The sequence below is a fragment of the Hylaeus anthracinus genome, unplaced genomic scaffold (genome assembly GCF_026225885.1).
Source record: "Hylaeus anthracinus isolate JK02 unplaced genomic scaffold, UHH_iyHylAnth1.0_haploid 11997, whole genome shotgun sequence".
NCBI lineage: Eukaryota > Metazoa > Arthropoda > Insecta > Hymenoptera > Colletidae > Hylaeus > Hylaeus anthracinus.
In genome coordinates, this window is record NW_026534344.1 from 13,293,136 (window position 1) to 13,314,887 (window position 21,752).

At 38.5% G+C, this 21,752-nt stretch overlaps 1 protein-coding gene across 1 annotated transcript in view; it reads right to left on the reverse strand.

The window, feature by feature from the left end:
* LOC128889200 (rap guanine nucleotide exchange factor 2-like) overlaps positions 1 to 21,752 on the reverse strand; it is a 202,697-nt gene that overhangs the window by 154,124 nt on the left and 26,821 nt on the right. The window contains exon 2 of the mRNA XM_054146615.1: positions 4,704 to 5,146. Within this exon, the coding sequence (XP_054002590.1) occupies positions 4,704 to 4,772 (69 nt within the window). The 5' untranslated portion in view covers positions 4,773 to 5,146. The remainder of the gene's footprint in view (positions 1 to 4,703; positions 5,147 to 21,752) is intronic.

Genomic DNA, 21,752 nt, shown 5'->3' on the forward strand with positions numbered 1-21,752 from the left:
TTTTCGGAGAACATTTATCTCTCCTTAGATTGTAGCAAAATGCCGGTGCACGTTGCGACGATAGTGGGAAAAGCCCGCTTAGGGGTCCCTTATCTCAGCAGGCACCGTGGTCAGCGTGACCATTACGCTACATTAGGGAAGCTGATTTTACGTCGTTTTTTGCTCGATAATTTCGGGGGATTACATAAATTGGCGGCGTTAGGCACAATACAGCGGAACATTCTCGCGCGCAATCATCTCGTTTCAGCAGCGCAAGCTGGCTTGAATCGGTATCGCGGTTTCCATAATGAGAATTGATTTTACGCAAAAGGCTACTACATTTCGACCGATAATTATCCTGCTCGAGAACAACTCTGAAAAGATTTTTCTTAACAATTAGCGAACTTGTAACTTAACTTCGATAGTGTATTATATTATATTATATTTAAAAATATATATAAATAAATATCCGAGTCTAATAATATGTACAAGGTTGGTATATTAATTAGATACAGTATTCATCCACAAATAGAGAAAATTAATAATGAGATTAAGGTAAAACAATACACGACACATAAAATAAAAATTATGCGAGCGTGAGTGACTCCACAATCGCAAAAGCATGGAAATCGAGGCTTTCCACGGCGCCGTTGGGTCTCCGAAACGCAACGTGTGCATTTTGCGAGAAGGAAAGGGGCTCTGGCTCGACTTCGCTGCCTCTCGATCTCCTTCTGCTTCTTTTACTCTTTTTTCGCACGAAAAGTGGAGCGAACACTGGACGACCTTCACGTATGGATCGTATGAACCGAACTTACGAGCGCGTCTCGTGGGATTTTAAAGAGGGTTCGTTGGGATCGATGTAAATTTCAGTTATCACAGAAGCATCGCGTGGCACCATCCTTCGGGACACTTTGTTTGCAACAGAAACATTCTGAATTAAGAAATTCTAGATGATTCGACTATTTTCGAATTTGGTTCAAATCTTTTATTTAAAAGAAACTAATTTTTCTATTGGTTGATGTTCAAGATAATAAAATAGACTATAACATGACCAACTAAATAAAATGATGGTAGTTAGGTTTAACTAAAAGGAATCTACTATTTAAACGTTTATATTTCAATTATGGTACCCTCTTGCCATCAACATATTGTTATGTCTTCTTAATGAATTATTTACCGACAAAGTAAGTGAGTAAACACAAGAAGAAACGAAGTAAACATAAACTGGAATGCATCGTACACGCGAATAGCAGGAATCTGGCTCGTTGACATGCCTCGAAAAGAATATTACTGTTACAAGTAGAAATTCTTGTTCAAAGAAGAAATAAGTATCTGTAAACACAAGTACACGAGTGCGTTTAGTGGCGAGCAAACGGAGCAAGTGCATTTAAAACCAGGCACACGAAGTAAGTACGTTTAAGAAATAAGTACACGTACTAAGTACATTCTGTGCGCGTACGTATCGTACTCTTGCGCCTGAAATTACGTAGAATTTAAACGATCCTTGAAATTACCTCCTTCTAGGGACTTTAAGAGGAACGTAACGAAAGGGCAAGTGACCCGTATATTATTCGAAATTCAGCTCAGCGCAGGCATGCGTACATGCGGGCATAAATACACGTTCTCGACAAACCACCTAACGCGCGCGTCGTTCGTGAATTTGCGCTGGAAACAGCAAAAAAAAAAAAAAATATTCTCGCTGTCAGGTAAACGCGTGCCTCGAAACAGTGAGTCGTTCGACAGTGAATCAGGATGCGTTCAATCGACTAATCCGTGACATTAATTGCGACATTGAAGTTGAAGGATAACAGTCTAACACGTACGTGAAAATAAAATAAACATTGTATGTAAAGAATGCTCAGAACCAAAAATTGCCAACTCCGCCTAAAAAATCAAAGATAATCTCTATACATATATCTGTAATTAAAATTTCCAAAACCTAGAAACCTAGTATCACCTGTTCCAAAACTACAAACTACAAACCCACACACTGTTGCGTTTTATCTCCATTAATTTCAACTCTCGTCTCCCTCGTCAAAGAAAGACCTAGCTGGAAATCAGTTCGCATGAAAATTTTCGCGTCGATCGCTTTCAGCTGAGTGAAATTTCAAAGACTTCCCAGCAGCCCGTTCCGTCGTTTCGCGAATGAAAAGGAATCGGACAAAAAAAGCCTGTCAATTATATTCCCCGATCGAGGACGTCGGTACAAACGCCATTATTTGTTTAAAAACTGCCACCGGGCTCCGGCCAGGATCGATACTCTCCTACAATTTCTGAGACTTTCATTGCGTCACAGCGTTGAAACTGCGACGAATTTTGTTCTCCCCTGAATTTCGGTTAGTCTGACATGCCGGCACGGGCTCTCCGCGGTTCCGTTAATTGCAAATTAGAATGAAAATAACGAAATGAAAAGAGAAACTGCGCTTTTTTCCCTGAGCCTCCCGAACGCGAAATACGACTGCTTTTTATGGAAATTTATAGCTCTGCAGCTTAATTGGCCTATCGATTACGACGAATTCGCTGCTGGGTGTCGCGAGACGGAAGGTGACAATTTTAATTGCATTCAGGGCTCCAGCAACACTATGAATTCGCAATTAGGGATAACAAGTTCACGCGATGCTTGTAGTCGGTGGGTTTGTTGTGAGTGAAGAGGGCGAAATCAGAGCTTTTGAGCTAGTTTCTCTGATTTCTAAGTGGTAGCAATTTTTTGCTGGCAGCAAAATATTCAAGGTGAACCAAACAAATGTGACGAGTCATAACTCTGGTATCTCTGGACCAATTTTTCTAAGACTATATATTTTTTTATAAGTGCAATGGTGCATGCACATTCGATAGTTACGCTATTCTTTTTAAATAATAATTCTTCCTAACTTTCTACACGTTTCATCCAACGCTTCCTAACTATTTTCATTACACTATTATAAAGTGTACTAATAACAAAGATGTGGCTCGTCACACTTACTTAACCCGCCCAGTATAATCGACAAAAGTTCTTCCCCGAAGTTCCCTACTAAAAGATTGACGTATTCGAGCCATTAACGAGCAACTTGCCAAAGAATGAGCTTCAAACTCCAGAGGTAAAAATAAGTTTCCTCGACTTAAAACCCGATAATACCCTCTTCAGAGTAACTCACCGTTAACATTTAAACAGAAGGCGTTCGAATTTCGAAGGAGCCGTCTTCGAAAGTGATTTCCTCGATCGGGATCGCCTCCCTCGATAGGGATTGTCTTATTAAATCGCAAAGTTTCCGCGTCCTCTTAACTCTTGCGCCTAATTGCTGTTAAAAACGCGAGGGCGATCAATTTAATCGCGAAGACGATTTCCCCGTGGAGGAAATTCCTCGATGGAGTGTGCGAGAATCTGACATGATTATGCGAAGATAAGAAGGGGCAGGTTGTTCGTTTCGAAAGTTCAAGCAGCTCTGCTCGAGGATATTGACGATGCCCTTTAACCTTTCGTCCACTGCGAAACGCAGTCACGAATGCACCTTCTCGCGTACCTAATCTTGCTTAAAATTGCGGATTATGGTGGCAACAGAGAGGCTACACGTGTAACTTTGAAATCTTATTACTCGGCAAAAGCTGGCGGATAGAATCGTAAATAATACTAACAGTGCCCTAGTATACAGCTGTTCCAATCTTTATTCGCAAAATCGCTGAGCAAATAAGATTAACTAGTGCACTCCAATCCGTTCAGGATAGTTGCATATCGTGAATACGCGAACAATTTTTGAAAGAAACTTTGCAGGGTATGCTTGCATAATTCAGGATTACGCGCTTCGGACTTAATAACATCAAGATGTGTACTTTATTGTTAATTCAAGCAACATTCTTCGCTGTAAATTCGCTTTTGTGTCAATAACCTGCTGTGAATGGAACTTGGAGCAAACCATGGTAGCATTTGAGCATGAGACTTTAATGAAATCCACAATTTATGTGATTATTAGTTAAAGCTTCTGAACCAAGTTGCAAGTCTTCGGGTATATGCGAATGGTAAATGAATAATAATTTAAAGTCTACCATGCAAATTTTGTTGCAATTAAGTGCTGTGAAACAAAATTAATATCTGTACTAGTAAGGAGAATTAACATAAATGAATAGCAGGACGATATATTCTAATTGTTCAGTGAAAGTTTGAAATGTAAATGTTTGCTCTTGGCAAACTATATTTCTCTTTCAAATTCATGAATACATACCATAACACAAAGAAATCATTTTATTATTTCTTAACGCTATACGACCAAGCTTCTCTAGACTTCTTTTTAAAATTGCTCAATTATTGGCAACGTTTTTGCTAAATTTTTTGTGAACATTATTGAAATAGAGAACTAGTTACATACTGATCAATTGATCTGTATGTAACTCTCTATTTTCAAGGATGTATAGTTATGGACACGAGAGACATGACTCTAATGTTGCATTGTTTTATGAGGTCACCCCATAGGTTCATTATGATATTTTGTTTATAGATAGTGAATATTCAAGGAAATTCATATTTTCATAGATACAGAAAAAGAATTTAAATTTTAATAAAAGTATATCTTATAAATGTTTCACTAAATAGTTTCACTTAAAGGTATGCTTCGAACATTACTTCGAACAGCAGAGGAATAAATCGCACTTACAATCTGATAATTAAATAACCAGTCACCAGAGTGATCTAGTATTTTTTTATTTTGTCCTATCATTCATTATTTAGTGTTCAAACGTGAAACAGCACTTACTTGAAGCGTCCGTCGTTCAGGATCGCGGCAGAGAGCCCTGACGAAATGCGGATCCAAATAGTCCGTCATAGTAGCCCAACCACAGACTACTCAGCGATCCTTTTTCCTTTTTCCCGTATACCGATAAAGGACTTCTTTCTGGACATCTCCGCCAGGTGGTCGCGACTTTCGATCGACGCGGCCTTCTCAGAGTTCACGTCTGCACCCTTCGGCCATTCAGAACGCCGATCGTCTCGTGTCGACGGGTTTCGCCGAATGTTTCATCTTCGCGAACGGGATCCTCTTTCGTCGTCGCTCTATAAAAGATTCAACGTGGCGACGAGAAAACGCGGTTTCCGTTCACGCGCGGGCCAGGGAAAGATGTCTCGGCAGAGATTGCATCTCGTGTTTTCCGATTTCCATGGCAATGCACTTTCCTAGCCGTCTGCTAGAGTTGACAGGTTCTGGAAAAAGAAAGAAAGGGGGACTGTCTTAGAAGAAAATCTATAAAACGACGTCGCGTAATGTATTTATATATCACGACACACGGTAGTGGAAACGACCGTGTCATCCACAAATCCATTTAATGTTCATTAAATCACGTGGAGCTACATGATTCGGTACATTGGTCTGTATTTAACTTGTGCTAATGGATTAAGTTGTATACTTTCAATCAACGAGCGTGCAATAATATTTTCCCAATACTAATATTGGCTGAGGTATAAACGATGACGCGTTAAATATTCGAAGAAATGAATATTTTCAGATGTATGAGCCTGTAGTTTACTTTTAAATGCATAGATGGAGAATACAGATGTTGATTCTGAGAGTATAAATATTTTCAGAATTTCTTGAATGTTCTTATAAGAATACATTTAAAAATATCTATAAAGTTACATTTTATGCGCTGAAGAGTGCCTGTCTACGATTAACTGTCAGAACATTTATTTAAAATAAACCGTACTTGTTCGAAGCACAATAATATTTGCTCTCTTGCTTGCCCTTCCCAGAATAATGAAAAGTATTTAGTTGCTAGCATTATCTGACTTTTCCTAGTAGGTAGTGACTCGGAATCTATCTTTAGTTCGTCAAATCCTCTTACGTCTTACTTAGCCAACTCATATTCGCGTAGAATATGCACAAGCAAACTTCGCACCACGGATACTTTAATCCAAGAGGATTACGTTCTACCAGCACGCCAAAATCATCTTAACATCCATTACAAGCTGAGCCATAAAGTAACACAATCTCGAACTTCCCAATAAAACGAGACATTGACCTCGTTCAAAGTATCAAGAGAGGGTGAAATTGTGCCAACAGATAAATCGAATATAACAATTTCATTTGGAAGATTCTATAAACAATAAAACTCTAGATGCAATCTATCGTTAGGCCTCAAAGTTAGTCAAATATCCAAGGATAAGTCAATTATCTCAGTCTTAATGAAGCGCTGCAAACCAACCGGAGTTTTGATTTAATTCTAGATCGGTACTTTAATGCCTTGCGTGCCACCTACAAGTTAGCAACCTACCTAACGATCTGATACCAGGTGCAAATTAGGAGTAGATAATGAATGATGAGCATGTGAAGGAGGAATAAAAAACAATATTCATTAGTGAACTGAATACTTATTCATTGAGAAATAAAATATGTTGCTGATCATCTTATGATTGACGTCAAGCGTAGCAGTAACAGTGGAGCAGTCAATCTGTTAAATTCAGTTGGGAAATTAAATTTAAACTGTAGCGGACCGAATGAAGGGCAAAGTATTCGATATCGGTGTGTTGAGTGTATTCGAGATTATACATATATTCGAAATTGTCGAAAATTCGAGATCGATATGCATGTTTAAGGATTTTTCGAGATCAAGATCGAGATCGAGATCGTAGAAATCTCGTCTCGTCTCGTCTCGTCTCGTCTCGTCTCGTCTCGTCTCCTGTGCATCACTAGTTGAGTTTAGCTTCTGTTCTTGTTATTAACTGACGTTAGACTAGTCCTGATATAATACGATGATGTAGTAATGTTCAGATTGAACGTTGATTGAGAAGATTCTAATTTGTATGGAAATGAAATAGTACAAGGGGGTAGTTGAGGCTTGAGGATATTTGATACTGATTGATCATGTTTAATTATCTGTTCTTAGTAGGCTGAAAATCGTGGTATTCAGGCCTAGAAATGATTAAAAATATTCCAATATGTATGAAGAAGAAGTAGTACAAGATGATGGATTGTGTTCAATTATCTACTCTTGACAAGTCGAGAATAGTAATGTTCAAACCTAGAAATGATTAGAAAGCTTCCAATATGTACAAAAAGGAAACAGTACAAAAATGTGATCGAGGTTTGAGGATATTTGACGAAGATTGATTGTGTTTAATCATCTGCTTTTGGTAGACAGAGAGTATTAGAGTTCAGGCCTAAAAATATTTAAAAAGATCAACTGCAAATTTTCTACTTCTTTAGAAACTCATACATTTTCTCAAATTTTTAATGCAAACCTAGCACAGCCGAATAGACTAATAGAGTACTCCAGGTCAGTTCTGTGAATCCACTCGAAAAACCGAACTCTACATCCCCCCATTCACATGAGCTCCAGGTAGTTGTTAATCCTATCTCCAGATTCACTGATCTACCCAAACCCAATACCAGTCTTCCATCGCAAAGTCCAGCGATCCCTAGCTGAACCTGCCAGCAACCGAAAAGGCTTTCTCTCGAGCAGAATGGTCCGTGATTGCGCAAGCCGTCGTTCAGCGAGAGCGACGTAAAGAAAAAGTACCGTTACGAATTATGAATGAATCGCGAAACACGCAGGATGAATTATAAGCGCGACGGAAGTCGCTCGTTAAGGCGTGCTGCACCTGCGGATAGATGCGAGGAAATGATAGCGAGCGAACTGGAAATAGGCTCGTCGACCTTTTGCGATCCGATCGCGTAGCGGACAATTTAAATCGGGATCAGGTGGCGCCGCTCGAAACGAGATGAAAACAAATGTACGAAGGAAGAAGCCCGTCGATTTCTTGGATCATTCCCCGACCTTGAACATCTAACGTCACGCGAGCCACATACCTAACTACCTTGGAAGGAGCGAGTCGAGGTCGCGGTGATGTTCCCTGCCCCGATCGACCGACCATGAAACGGACCATCCGATCCAGAGGCGTTCTCATCTGGAGCGAATGGGAACGAATCTCTGGATACCGTGATCCGATATCAGTAACGCGTACATAGATCTCGAAGATGAAGTTGACAAGTTGCCAAACGTTGACCATAATGGCCTAGGATTGCTGGTGAGCTCGACTCTTTTTTTTTTTTAAGCTTGATCGATGCCTGATTGAACTTGTCATTACTTTGAAATTTCGTTGCTAATTAAATTTTCATCGAAAGTAAAGAAAGTTTACGATCGATAGAAATCCAGGAAAAATTGTTTTCTTGAATTCCATGTTAAATTTCTAATTAGTGCGTCTCATCGAAAACCTTACTGCCAAGTTTCGTAGAATCTAAAGAGCACAATCAAGTATTTTACGAGATTCTGATTTATATTTAAGGACAAGGTCTAAGACGTATACCTTTAGAAATAACGAATAACGAATAACAGTCATTCGGAGTGATGCTATTTTCGTACAATCGATCGCTACCTCGTTATGATTGGGATTACCTTGAGTACACTTTTACTTGACATTAACAGAATACAATTTTAGACGAACCAACAATTCTCTTCGCAATTAGAGATATTGGATTTTCCACGACAGGAAAAAGTTTCTTGGGTCTTCTTCAATGAAACGATTATTTCTGATCGTTTTCATTAAACCATAAATTGCTGTTTGTCAGTTTGTTTATCAGTAACGCATCAGTAATTCCTGGGCGCAGCATAGATGTCAATAGTCCGCAAAATTTTGCTGGTGAAGTCGAGGGGTTAGCATAAATCTTTCCCAGCATCAGAGATTGTATCAGCGCGACGCAATTTTGTGGGATCTAAAACGGTGAATCGCGTTTATTATACCGGCCTACGGGAACTGCCGTTTCTATCGTTGCGGAAAACGGAGATGGAAGGCAGAGGCCGATAATAAGCTGTGCAGGAACCGACTTTGGTAACAATGCTTTTTCGGTGAGACGTTTTTAATCTCCGATTCGCTGTCTGTTGAACTTTTGTACCTTCGAGACATCATCCATGGGTAATTAACCTTTTCTCGTTGGGTACGTCAATTTTTCTTAACTACCCCTTTTTACTTGATCCATTATTATTATATCATTTTCAAGGTACCTTTTGATAACTAAAGTTGGACAAACAGTAATTAAATTAATTACTTTACATTCGTAAAATATAGCATAATTCATTCCTAATTGGGATATATATGTTTATGTTTAAAACTCGATTGGTGACCGTTGTTAATTGATGAGAGCCGTTTCTTACGGCGTATGAGCGCGTTTTCTTTCTTGACATTCCGTTTCACGCGAGCCCTGTACCGCATACACGGCCACGGACGAGTTGTGAACGAGACGCCGGCTCAGCAAGTTTCTTTTTGAAAGGAAGAAAGAGCCGTGCTGGACTACGAGAGGATGAAGAAGCAGAGGGAAGAATAAAACGAGCAACGGGAAGCCAAACAGAAACGATCCGCAAGGTCGACGTAGCCCGTTCCTCTCGGGGCTCCGTTGCTTCTGCATCTCGGCGACGTTTCCAGCGATCGTCTCGTTTTTATCGATTCTACGATTTAATTTTCTGCCTGGGCCAGGATATGACGGAAACGATTTTGGAACGCAATGAATGGGCTGCGAAATGGGAAATTGAAATCCTCCAGACGATTTCATAGGCAATTCATACCTCAAACATTCCTAGCCAACATTCAAGAACTTCGTTTCGGGATGTAAATACACATTTTAATTAGAAACAGAGTGTAATCCACTTATTTTCCATTTTATTAATTCATGAAAGAATCTACTCATCGACCACCAATTAAAATAGATGCACCACGAGTGATCCACTTCGTCTCTCATTAAGAAATCATGATAGAACCATTTACTGATCAATTTAAACAGACGTATCGCGAATGTTTCATTTTGTCTTTCATTAATTCATGATGGAGCCGTTTACCAATCTATCAAACGTGTATAATCGAGTCTATGCTTCCTGTGCCCCATACAAATTAAATTATATACTCCTACAGATCCAGAGAATTGTACAATTTTTCTTAGATTTGAATAAAGTCTAACAATCATTCTAAACTATATACATCGCCATTGGCAACGGGTTAATTATTACATCGATCGAAACTCTCAACTTCCAAATGCAATTGTGTCTGAAACAATAAATACTGTGAATTCGTGAACGACTACCACGCGGGCTACCAAACCCCATCAGGAACTGGCTATTAGACGATAGAATAGCAATCGCATTCGAATATAGAATGCAGCGCATTCCCTTCTCAGACTAAACAAACAAACTAGCCAGCTGAAAATGTTACGACAGTAATTCAGCGGGTTCCCTTTGCGTTGGTCCAGCATTCGACTCTTTAACGACGCGCGTTAAACGAGTCACCGATAAAAATATCTCTGTATATAGGGCAGTTTTCGAGGATCATTGGAACGAAACCTGCAGCATGGATCTTCTGGTATCGAATGCAATCCACCAGCTTGCATAATTGCTGTCTTCGATGGCGTTGAACAGAGACAAGATCCACGAACGGAATCGCTGACCTTCCAGGAATGAAAATAATCGCACGGACAGGTATGTATTTCGTTCTCTTCCGCTGCGACACTGTCGCGCGAAGAACACAGGTGTAATGCAACCTGTACTGTCTCTTTAAACATACCCTCTTTGAAGGTACCATTGTGAATGATTCTCCAAGGAAGGGTCTGGGAATTTCCTTTTTAATAAAACACAAATGGCATGGAATACTCCTTATTTATATAATCTATACATTTATATTAATATCCTAATATTAATCCTGACAGGTGTATATCGTTTTTGGCAAACAAAATCCAGAAACCCCTTTTGGAAAATGCTTGATTTCGAATAAAAATTTTCGTCGATAATAATATTCCTCTCCGGAATTTATCAGAGATATATTATATAAATGTTATTCTGTATTTAAATTGATATACACAGCAGCCTGGGTGCGATTCAATTGAACGCACATGCCAATCCACCTGTCACAATCAAAATAAATTTTGCTGATTGTTTTAACAGATCTCTACCGAACCAGGTATATCCACACTGAAAATAAAGAAGCTACCAAATAATAATAAAGCTACCAAAATTGTCGAATGTCTCTAACAGTAACGAAGTCATGCGACTAGGTGATTCTCCCATCATCAAAACTGTACTTTAGCGTTTCCTTATCGATTGCTATCATCATTGGCCGGACTTTTATAGCGTGTGGTCACGATTTAAAACTTCTCGACTCAGGTTAGACTATATTTAACCTGCAATGCTAGTAATAGCAGAACTCTATTAAATATTCCACAGAGACAATGGTAATCGATATTTCGCACGATTCTGTATTTTATATTTTCGAAGAATTTTTTTCCTGGTCAAGTAACACGGAATAAAATAAAAGGTGAAGACAGTAAATAGTCGGTCGGCACACACATGGATATTTAATCGTCGATGGCTTAGAATGAAGCCTAGTTTCACGAGGAAAAATAGACGACAGACTTTTCGCGACATTCGATAATCTCGGAGCAATTTTCCCGGACACATCGATAACATTTGACATCGTAGATTCGATAAGAGAGATATTACGCGCGTTTGACTACTTCTGGCTACGAATCTCTTGCTCCAATTATGGAGATTCCTCGTCCCAGTTAGCTCGATGTCAAATTTTATCGTTCAAAAAATATAATTTGTATAAATAACAATGTCAGCCTTATTATTATACCAGCACAAAGTTTAAGTCATAATCGAATTGAATTTTGAAAACAAAGTTGAACTGATTAACTTGTAATTTAACCTAATCAATGTAATAAATTTGCATGGTTATTGCAAAATTATCATCAATTATTCATGATTTCGACGTTTAAAGTAATTAGTATTAATATTAATAACTTCACCAAATTGTATCGAACGAATCGATATAGAATTAACGCAGGTGATAAAGCAAGTGATATTATTATGGAACGCGAAAGCACCTCGCAAATTAATTCCGTGAAAGATGGAAACTGACCGATCGGCGAAAGGTAATTTAGTTTATAATTCGTTCGACATGTTTTCATTTGTACCGTTTATATATCGCAACGCGTGACACGCAAAATCCACTGTCGTTAATTAATCCTCGCATTTGTCAGCTAACGATTCGTCAGGGGACATCATCGTTTCAATAACTGCTAAATGATGGATATTAATACGGGATTGAATAAATTGTCAGGCAGCTCGTGTCGCAAATCCCCCGAGATTTCATGTAATTGGATTATTTAAGAGCAAAGCGATATCATATTGTGACATTAGAAATGGGAAGAGTAATTTGACTATTTTCTTTTCCTTCTCTATTTTATTTGACTATTACCTTTCACTTTGATTATCGTAATAAAATCCTGGTAAATTCTGTTTATGCAACACGCACAACTTTGAACAAATGCTTTGTACTTTAGATAATAAAATCTATTTGTTTGACTAAAATATATATTTTCTAAACCAATGTATAACGAATACGAAATTTAATCACTGGATAAGTAGAGGTAAAAAATATTCTCGAATAAATAGGTCTGGATCAAATAACCTACTCCAGTTGATCAAAAAATTATAATTCTATTACTTCGGTATTAAATTTCATGAGAAAGATTATTATTTCCGAATATTTACGACGATAAAGTGGATACATTTCAGAGACTGTAGTTCGTTCCTAAGCAAAGCGTATTTCATTTCGCAGCGTACAAGTTTAAGGTAACCTGAATCACGTGACCATGTCGTTGATCATTCTGATGATCTACAAATTGTAATACGCACACATAAACGTACCGTGACGGTCACGGGAACGAGTATGATACCCTGGACGTGAAACGAAAAAAATGAAACGGCAACCAAACAACGAATTATTACCGCCGCGGGATAATGACTCGCGATGCTCGATCATATGCGTGTGAAACGTAAAAAACGTTGCGAATAATTTACAATTCCATCGAATTAATCGCGCCTGTAAATTCGACGAAGAATGTAGGAATCGAGCTAGGGCGGTTCGTCACACCGTTGCATGGAAATTACAACTCGGTTGTTACATAATGTACGTTTAACAGCGAATAAATTGAACGACTTTTACGAGTGAAGTTAACGATTTCCGATAGCCGTGATATTTTCGGCGTACAACTGCTGGCATTCGTGCAATGGGAAGTAACAATTTAACGTTTCAATTGCAAACTTTATAATGCAACGATCAAAAATGGTTTTTGAATATTTCGATCATTGAACGTTTAATTAGTTTATTTATATAGTCAGTCCCATAAGAATTCATACACCCTATCTCTATTGAAGTTTGTTTAAATTAAATGATACGTTTGATGTTTCCAAACGAGTTTTTCATTACAAATATATACATGTGTATATGTCTAATCAAACTTATCATATAATGTAGATAAATTTCTTCAATAGATAACACAAATATTTATGAAAATAGAAACAATGAGTTAAAAGTATAATTAAATATCATTCAGGCATAAAGTATAATTACAAGTATTATGGCGTACTAATATTTTTAAATTAATACTTTTAGTTTTGTTCTTCAGCTACATACATTTTTATAAATTCATTACCCTTTCTGACAAGTTTATTAATCAGGTTTACTCAGTAATCACTTTTATGCTATACAGAAAATGGGGCCACGCACTCTTATGTTTCGAGTCTCTTTATTAGTACCACCAAAGGGTACATTAAACCATTTCAATTCGCTAAAATTTAAATTATGCAAAAATTCAGAGAATATTCTATTACAACCAACTTTTGCGCTGCCTTCTCTGCATAAATTTTCATTATGCCCGAGCAAAATCGATCGGACAGAAAATGGAACGAAAGTGACCGGGAAAATCATTTAAAATTATTTGATACTTTCATTCGCGTGCATTTTCAGTAATTAAAGCCTGCGACACGCTACGGTACAAATATAGAACATTTATTAGTCCGGGTGACGTGAAACATAATTCCCGTCTCCTATTGAACAAAATTGAATGTCGTATTTTACCATTTTCTGAATATAAAATAATCGCCTAAATAATTCTTATATTAACATGTAAATGTTAAGAATTCTTCCGAGTGTATATAAAATAGTAATAATTAAATTTGCATCTGTTGCTCGTTCCTAACGAACTTCTAATTTCTCAGATTGCCCTAAATTGATCTGAAGGTTCTTTCTCCACTGTAAAATATACACGCCTAAATAATTCTTACATTAACGTACAAATAATGTTAAGAACTCTTCTAACCGTGTATAAAATGATAATATGCAAATTTCTGCATGCGATGCTCGTTCCAAATTAACTTTTAATTTCTCAATTAGTTCTGAAGTGGTTTCTCGTTTCTAGGATTAAACTGATAACGAAGCTATTGCATTTCGTCGCGCTGCTGCTATCTTTATAGAGTTTCATAATGATTGGCAGTGCGAAACGGGACAGTTCGTGTTTGTCAGCAGTTTGTCGCCACTTCTGTACCGTAGGGAGCCGAACGAACGATCTAGATTGAATCCAGAGATGCTGTCAACGATATTGCGGACAGTGTTTGGTGTCACAAAGAACCGTTTGTGCGCTACACCCACCGCAACACGTGTATACGTTCCTCGTTTCGTGCATCGTTACTATCCGCGCTGCGTTTTATAACATTTTCACCGCGATATGGTGGTCGTATAACGCAATGGAAACGAGACACGATAACGTCTTCTCCTTTTTCACACGTTTCTGCAGATTTATTCGAAGCACTCATGTACTCCGCAAATATCAATATTTTTCTACCTGTTCCTGCAGACCGTTACAATAGAGACTATAAATTTCACCACGAGCAACCGCTTTTAGAGGAGAATAAATCAAATTTTATACGAGAGCAACGAGAACGTGGAAAAGTCGATGCAACGGAAAGTTGAGTGTATTTAAAGAAACATTATAGGAACGAATTTTAAATAATTTAAGAACGAGCTGCCCGAGTAGCTTACAATATTTTAGACGGACTCGAGGTGAAAATAAACATCTGAAGTGCTGTAAATAAATTATTTACAATGACGATATCGAAACAATCTGATGTCCCCAACATGAAACGTGTGGTACAACACCCAACATAAGATAATCCTGGTTTCCAACAGCGTCGCGAGCTTCACGCAGAGACAATATCACACGTAGAGTAATATCGCCTTTATTAAAAACTCAGTCGTTACACGAGAACAATCGTTCCGATATAATTTGAAAACTTCGCAGAACGTATCGTCCACGCGAAACACCGCGATACCAAAACGAGATAACTTTCGTCCAACAGTCGTGAACCTCGGAACGGTGGGATGAAATTCCACAAAACGTGACAAAATTGCGTAAACATGAAATCATTACCGTACACTTGGAGCAATATTCTGGTGCCATGTTCGAAAATGAAAAATGTATTCTTGCTCGCTGAAATACATAAATGTAATTGAAATTTTATGAAGGAAACTCGAACTTTTTTTGAGGACCAGTGTGTTAATACGAAATTTAACCCGTTTTATTATATAATATGTTTATTAACGAATGAAAATATTTTATTCCATTCTAATTATTATATATTCTATTATATATTACTTATTATATATTTTATTATATACGTTTCATAATAAATGGAAGTCTTTTATTCGTTTTTTTCTTTGTGGCAAGTATCAGCACACTGTATATAAATATTGGCCCAAAATACCACTATTTAACACGTTGATCGCCACGTCGTACATATGTGGATGACAAGGATTTTGACTAAAGAATTAAATACATTAATCCTGAAGGTGAGATGTTAAAGAAAATAAATGTGGGTAGTCTTGATGAATTTTAAAGAGGTTGCAAAAATGAGTTCCACTACAAATATTAAATTATATCATTTTTAATTTTACTAAAACAAAATTTTAACCACGTAGGAATTTCCACGATAATGAGATTGGCAGTCAAAGTGTCAATAGAAAAATTTTGAACATCTGTGAGGTACAGTTGCCCATATAAATAAAATTGTTATTATCTAGGCGTTTTCAAGAAAAATTTGCCAACCTCTGATGTAGAGCATAAAATATGAACCAAATATACTATCCAGCTGTGCGATACGAGGATTAATCTGTTTACATATATTTTTTGCTAACGCAATTACGAATGAATCCCGTTACTCGAATAATCCTAGATTTCTAGGACAGTCGCCGGTAGTGTTAATCGCCCCCGCTCCGCTCTAACGCGGCTATCGAACGTCTTCGATAGTCCAGCTACGATGAAGCCGACCTCTGAAGAGATCCTTGGCCTACTACCACGTGTCCCGCGTCGCTGTCAACATAATAAGCCCCGACGCTACCGTTGCCATTAACGCTGGCGGCCTGCACCGCGATTAGAAACGCAACGAGCGACCTACGACGCCGCCATAATATGCGTACATCCTCATTAACGGTGCCGTGCGTCCCTCCCACTTATCTACGCGCCTTTTTTTTTATAACATTTTATTAATTCGACTTTGCCCGCCCTCGCCGCGGCTAGGATGGACGAGCGCGAGCCGTCCCACGGTAAACGGAAAGCTATCGCTGACGGGCCAGCTTTGGAAACATTGCAGGGGTTGCATCCGTGTAAAATGGAGTTGGAAGGCTTTCAATAAAATGACATTGAACCGAAATCCCCTCTGGTGTATTTACTGCGCGGCTATAGAGCAGATGATTAGGTGGCCTGTTTTGGGCGAGGGTGGGAGACGGTATAGGTATGGTGGTTAATGTAGGTATCGATTGGGCTCTGGATGCTCCAGTTAGCGTTATAGCTGGTTTTTATTAATCAGAGCTCAGAGATATCGAATTTCAGAGATATAGAGTGCTAGAATTTTTTTTAACTATTAGAATTTTTGAGTTGTTAGAGCATACATATTTTTTTTTTGGAGGTGCCTAGATACTTTAATTTCGCTTGGTACTCAAATCTGTATCAAACTTTTATTTACTTTTGATAACTTTGATTTCATCGAGTCCTAAAAAATTTCATCGATTATTACTAAATTGTTTACACAACTTGGGAGCTTCCAATGATTCGTGAAGTTCAAGTTCGACTTTCTTCGAGTGTCCCTGAGAAGTAGAACTAATTAGAAGTTTTAATGCTAATAATTAGAACTGGTTTTAAAAGATGATTGTGTAGGTGTGTCATGTCGAACCAAGCTTGTTTGATATCGCGATAGAAGAACCGGAATTCCGTGATTGCTAGATATTAACATAACAAGAAATTTCAGGCGTTTAAAGAGCAGTATTGGAAGGAGATGTTTCTCATTATAATTTCGCAATTATACTTGCATGGACAGTAATTAAAAAATACAGAAGGCAGAACTACCATGACAAATGGTTACGTATTATGTAATATGTTGAGAGAATTCAATTTCTCAAGAGCATAACTCAAGCTTCTCGTAATATGAAAGATTTCAGTTAATTTTAGAATTCATCCTCCCCGAGGCTGAGAACGATAAACAGCGCAATAAATGTCTTAATGGGTATTAACCTTCCGGAAAATTACCAACAACATCTAAAATTGGAACTACACCGATTTATTCTACTCAAATTACTATCAGTTACCAGAAAATTAAACAAACGTACTATAAACACGTTGGATCTCCATTAACACAACTAGTAATACATTCTCTAATAACAAAGGATTTTCCAAACAAACATAAAAAGTATATGCAATTCTTCTATTTTAAATGAAGGTACACATGACCACAACTAAATATAAAAGATGATGTTTTAACTCTTTAAAATTGGGTGGGTTAAAAACTATATCACCTTTTGCTTTGCTTTATTATTTTATTTAAAATTTTATTCGCGTGGCAATACTATGAATTAACGCTAAAAGTACAATAAGTGGAATCAGAAATGTATACAAGTCAAAACGCGTCAGCAAGTTGTTGACATTGTTCTTCCGTGCAGCTCGAATCTTATTTTTCTTTTATAATCGTGTGTCTCAAAGAGTCAAGTGCTCGCTCTGTTATAAAATTCGGAAATCCTAAAACCCTCAACGCAATTTAAACAACATTCGTGACGATGTTTCACGGGCGATACTCTCCTCCCGCGATTCAGCTCCGAAAGTAACCAGTTCGTAAACAAATATTCCGTGCCAAAAATTAGCGAGGCAACGAGCCGCCAACAATTAACTCCACCGAATGGTAACTGAAACTCGTTCCTAGCGTGCTCATTCTCGTAAAACGGAACGGAATCCTGTTTCTAACCCAATTGCGTGCTACGTTTCTGTCTCGTGCATTACGTTATCGCGGTAATTGCGTTCGAAAAGTTTACCACGGCGTCGCGGACCAACGATACGAATGGGATCTAGCAAAAATCGTTGGGTGCGAGTGTAATTGGATTCGCGGATTGTTCTATTTGAAAGGAAAGCCTTTATACGTCGTGCGAACCGTGGAAAAGGTGGGGGTTGCGTGGCTGGAAAACGCGATAATCGACGCACAGTTGGGAAAATTCGCGGTAATCGAGACGTCGGCGTCGCTCGTTGCCATACTTCTCTGTGAATTCGGTTTGTGGATGGTAATTGCTGCTAGAAATCCTCTAACAATAGACAATGTAACTCCGTCCGGGCTTGTTTGGCATCGCTCGCGGTCGATACAGTTACCAGAGCTTGGCGATTTGAAAAGAATTGCTGGAACCGTTCGATTGCTTAGTCACAGGACTTCATGGAGAAACCATAACCAGAGGTTTCCAGAAATGGTGGGGGTGGAAATTAATTCTGCGTTTTTATATTCACAAGTTTATAATTATTTACTCACCAATCTGTTACGCTAAAGTATCCAGCTTCGTAGAAATGAAATATATCGATTACTTCGATATTTTGTTGTTACATGTGCACTTTTGGAATGTGTGATTCTTCTTTATAAATAAATGATGAGTTCGCTTTCGAAAGGCAGAGAATTAATTTCTACACCTAGTATTTCACCTATACAATTACAATTTCATCCACTCTTTTTAACTCACGAATATCTACAGTTACACTCGCTGATTAAAATAACCATTCTACTATCATTTATCTCTGTTTCTAAGCCATTTAGCTATCAAGTATAATAAAAACGTAGCTCAATAAAATTCAACTCTTCCAAACCAAAAAGCTGACTAATCTATTCATAAAAAAAAAATCGCTAACCCTAATTGAAAATTTATTTAGGTGACAAGCTTTCTGTGGACGGCAAGGTCTCGGCACGGTTAGGCCTCAAAAAGTGGCGCAAACCGCGGAGGCTACTTTCAAATATTTACAGGGGGTGAGAAGCGAGCGACACGGTCGCTTGAAAACGAGCACGTCGTCAGACATTTTTAATACACCGAGAAACTAAAACAACCCGCAGCTACGCGTGGACGTTTTCGGCTGGCGAATTCAGAGGATCAAAACCACGGAAAGCGCCTCGAGAGCGAGCGTGAAGGGTGAATAAGGGGTGGCGACCCTCTGATCTTCAGCTCTACTCTCTTTTTCCCTTTCCTCTTCGAGCTGACTCGAGTCCTCCGGAAGGGCACCTGCGACAGGTACTTCGTTCGCGTGGAGTGCGGCACTTCGTGTACACTTTAAAGTCGGCGCCAGGACCGTACCATTCCGACTTCGTCCAATAATTTTTTTTACATTCTTCCAGGCAAGAAATCGAACTGATCTCGAGCACGATTTATTTGAAATCTGATGAAATTACCATTAGGGTTCGGAGCAAGTGAAATGTTTATAGGGTCGATACTAAGACTATTACTCGCGGAAATATATAAAATGATAGAAAAATTGGAGTATAACGATTAAAGTGTTTCGAGATAGAAGGAAGCTATACGATCTGAGAGCTGTGGAGATCCTTCTGGAAGAAAGAAAGAAAGAAAGAAAGAAGAAAGTTATTATTCTGTCCTCATTCGGGAATCTAAACTACACACTTAAAAACCCACATAATATAAACATATTTCTTCCACTTCTAGATACTGATCTGCCAGCATCCGCAATTTAAAATGGCATATAAAATACGTTTCTCTAAATTTGTTCCAGTTTCGATCCAATCAAATGCAATGCGAACACGATTGATACTTTCGCTCGACGGAACATTCGTGTCTGGACGTAAATAACGACCAGAAGAAGGCTGCGTTTGCTCGCGGATCAAAAGGAAACGCGGAATATTCGCAGTCCCTCCCCGTGGCATCGAACCTACCGTAATAACTATTTCTTGGTAGCGAGCGTCAGTCGTCGCCGCGCACCACGCTGCAGGAGAGATGGCCAGAGGAGGGGAAAAAAGGGAGGAAAATCGACTTGAAAACGGGTCTCGAACTAGAAAACGCCCGGCGACTTTCTGCTATACCTAACCGCGATGCGTGGGATAATTCTCATCGTGTTATTACCGTCGTTCGCGGCGTACGCACGCATTCTACACACGCGGACCACCTATAGAGGCGTGTACACGCTCGAATACGTGCCCATACTCGCATATAGGGTAGCCTTTTCGTGCTCCAGGAGAAATTTTACTCCGTTCAATTACGTAAAGGTTTCTTTTGGTTTTCGTACGTGAATCATTCATTGCGAGGGCATTGCGAGTCCATCTTCTTGCGAGTTATTGCAAATTTAAACTCTCGAGGTAATGAATTTAAATGAATTTCTTTTGTGATTAATCGAAAATACAGCAATTTTTATCTGTAAATCGATTTTGACACACGTGGATGCTGTCTTGCTTTTATATATTTTTTAATTCTAAATGGTATTGCGATCGTAAACAGACGTACAGACGTTCATTGTCAACAAGGCAATATTTGTTTGTGTCGACTTAAATTTAGTTGTTGAATGGAATAAATAAAATATGAAAATGGTCCACGAGCAACCCAACAATCTCCTTGTAACGAGCTCTATTACAACACTGCATGAATCGTTAATAAAAACATTAACATTAACATACTAACGTCGACCTATCACTCTATTTGTCTTTCACTCCTCCCATCATCGAGCCTTAAAAAGGGTCATAAGATTCTCATGAAACAATACTAATGGCCCCGATACCCCTGGAAAAAGCTTTGTAAGCGTATTCGCCCCTCGAAATTTATCTACCCTTTGTTAACACGAGATATCTCTAATAGAATACATCAACTACTTTCTAACGGGCCAGATAGCATCACGAAACATTTATCAAAACAATCATCCATTGCGAAAATAAATCTCCTCTTCTTTCCCAGGTAGAATTACGTGCATGCATTACAATCTGTAAACCCTGATGCGCACTCCAGTTACTTTCCAAGTTACCAGCGTGCACCGTTTCTGTTCGAAATTCTTGCAATGCGCACCGGTTCCCATCATCTTTACGGCGATCTAACGTGTTACTCCCATTTTGTACGTAAATGTATTTTATGTGGAATGGCAACATCCGGCGAGCATTTTCTTCCAATTTTACACATCCAACTGGTTCGTGATGGGCGCATACTATCGCATTTGCAACTATGAGCTGATGTCACTGCGTTTTTGAACGTTGTTGCGCGCGGTACAGTATTTTTCTCGGTTCAGACGAGAGGAGGTTGCTAATTTTCTAAATGGAATTGAATTAATTTATTGCTCGTTAGTAGTGGATTAAATAGGTAGGCTACAGGATGTGTTTTTTTGCTGCTGGTATCAGGGCAGATATTATTCGTAGAAAAACATACATAATATATGCAGTGTATTGCACGTGGTACATGTACTTGTAATAGACTGTGAATTTATTCAATTTAGCGCACAGAATCACGTGTATGTTTCTTTAAAAATAAATATAGCTCGAAGACATCACCGAGAATGAAGCAGGCACCTTCTCGAACCCTATAGATTTAAATAAAAAAGAATCCTATTCTTCTAAGTTAACTCCTGATCAGTAAACTTATAATATACAGAAATCAATTTAGAAGCGTTCCACGCACTACTGACAACTGCCAAATGACTACCCACATATTA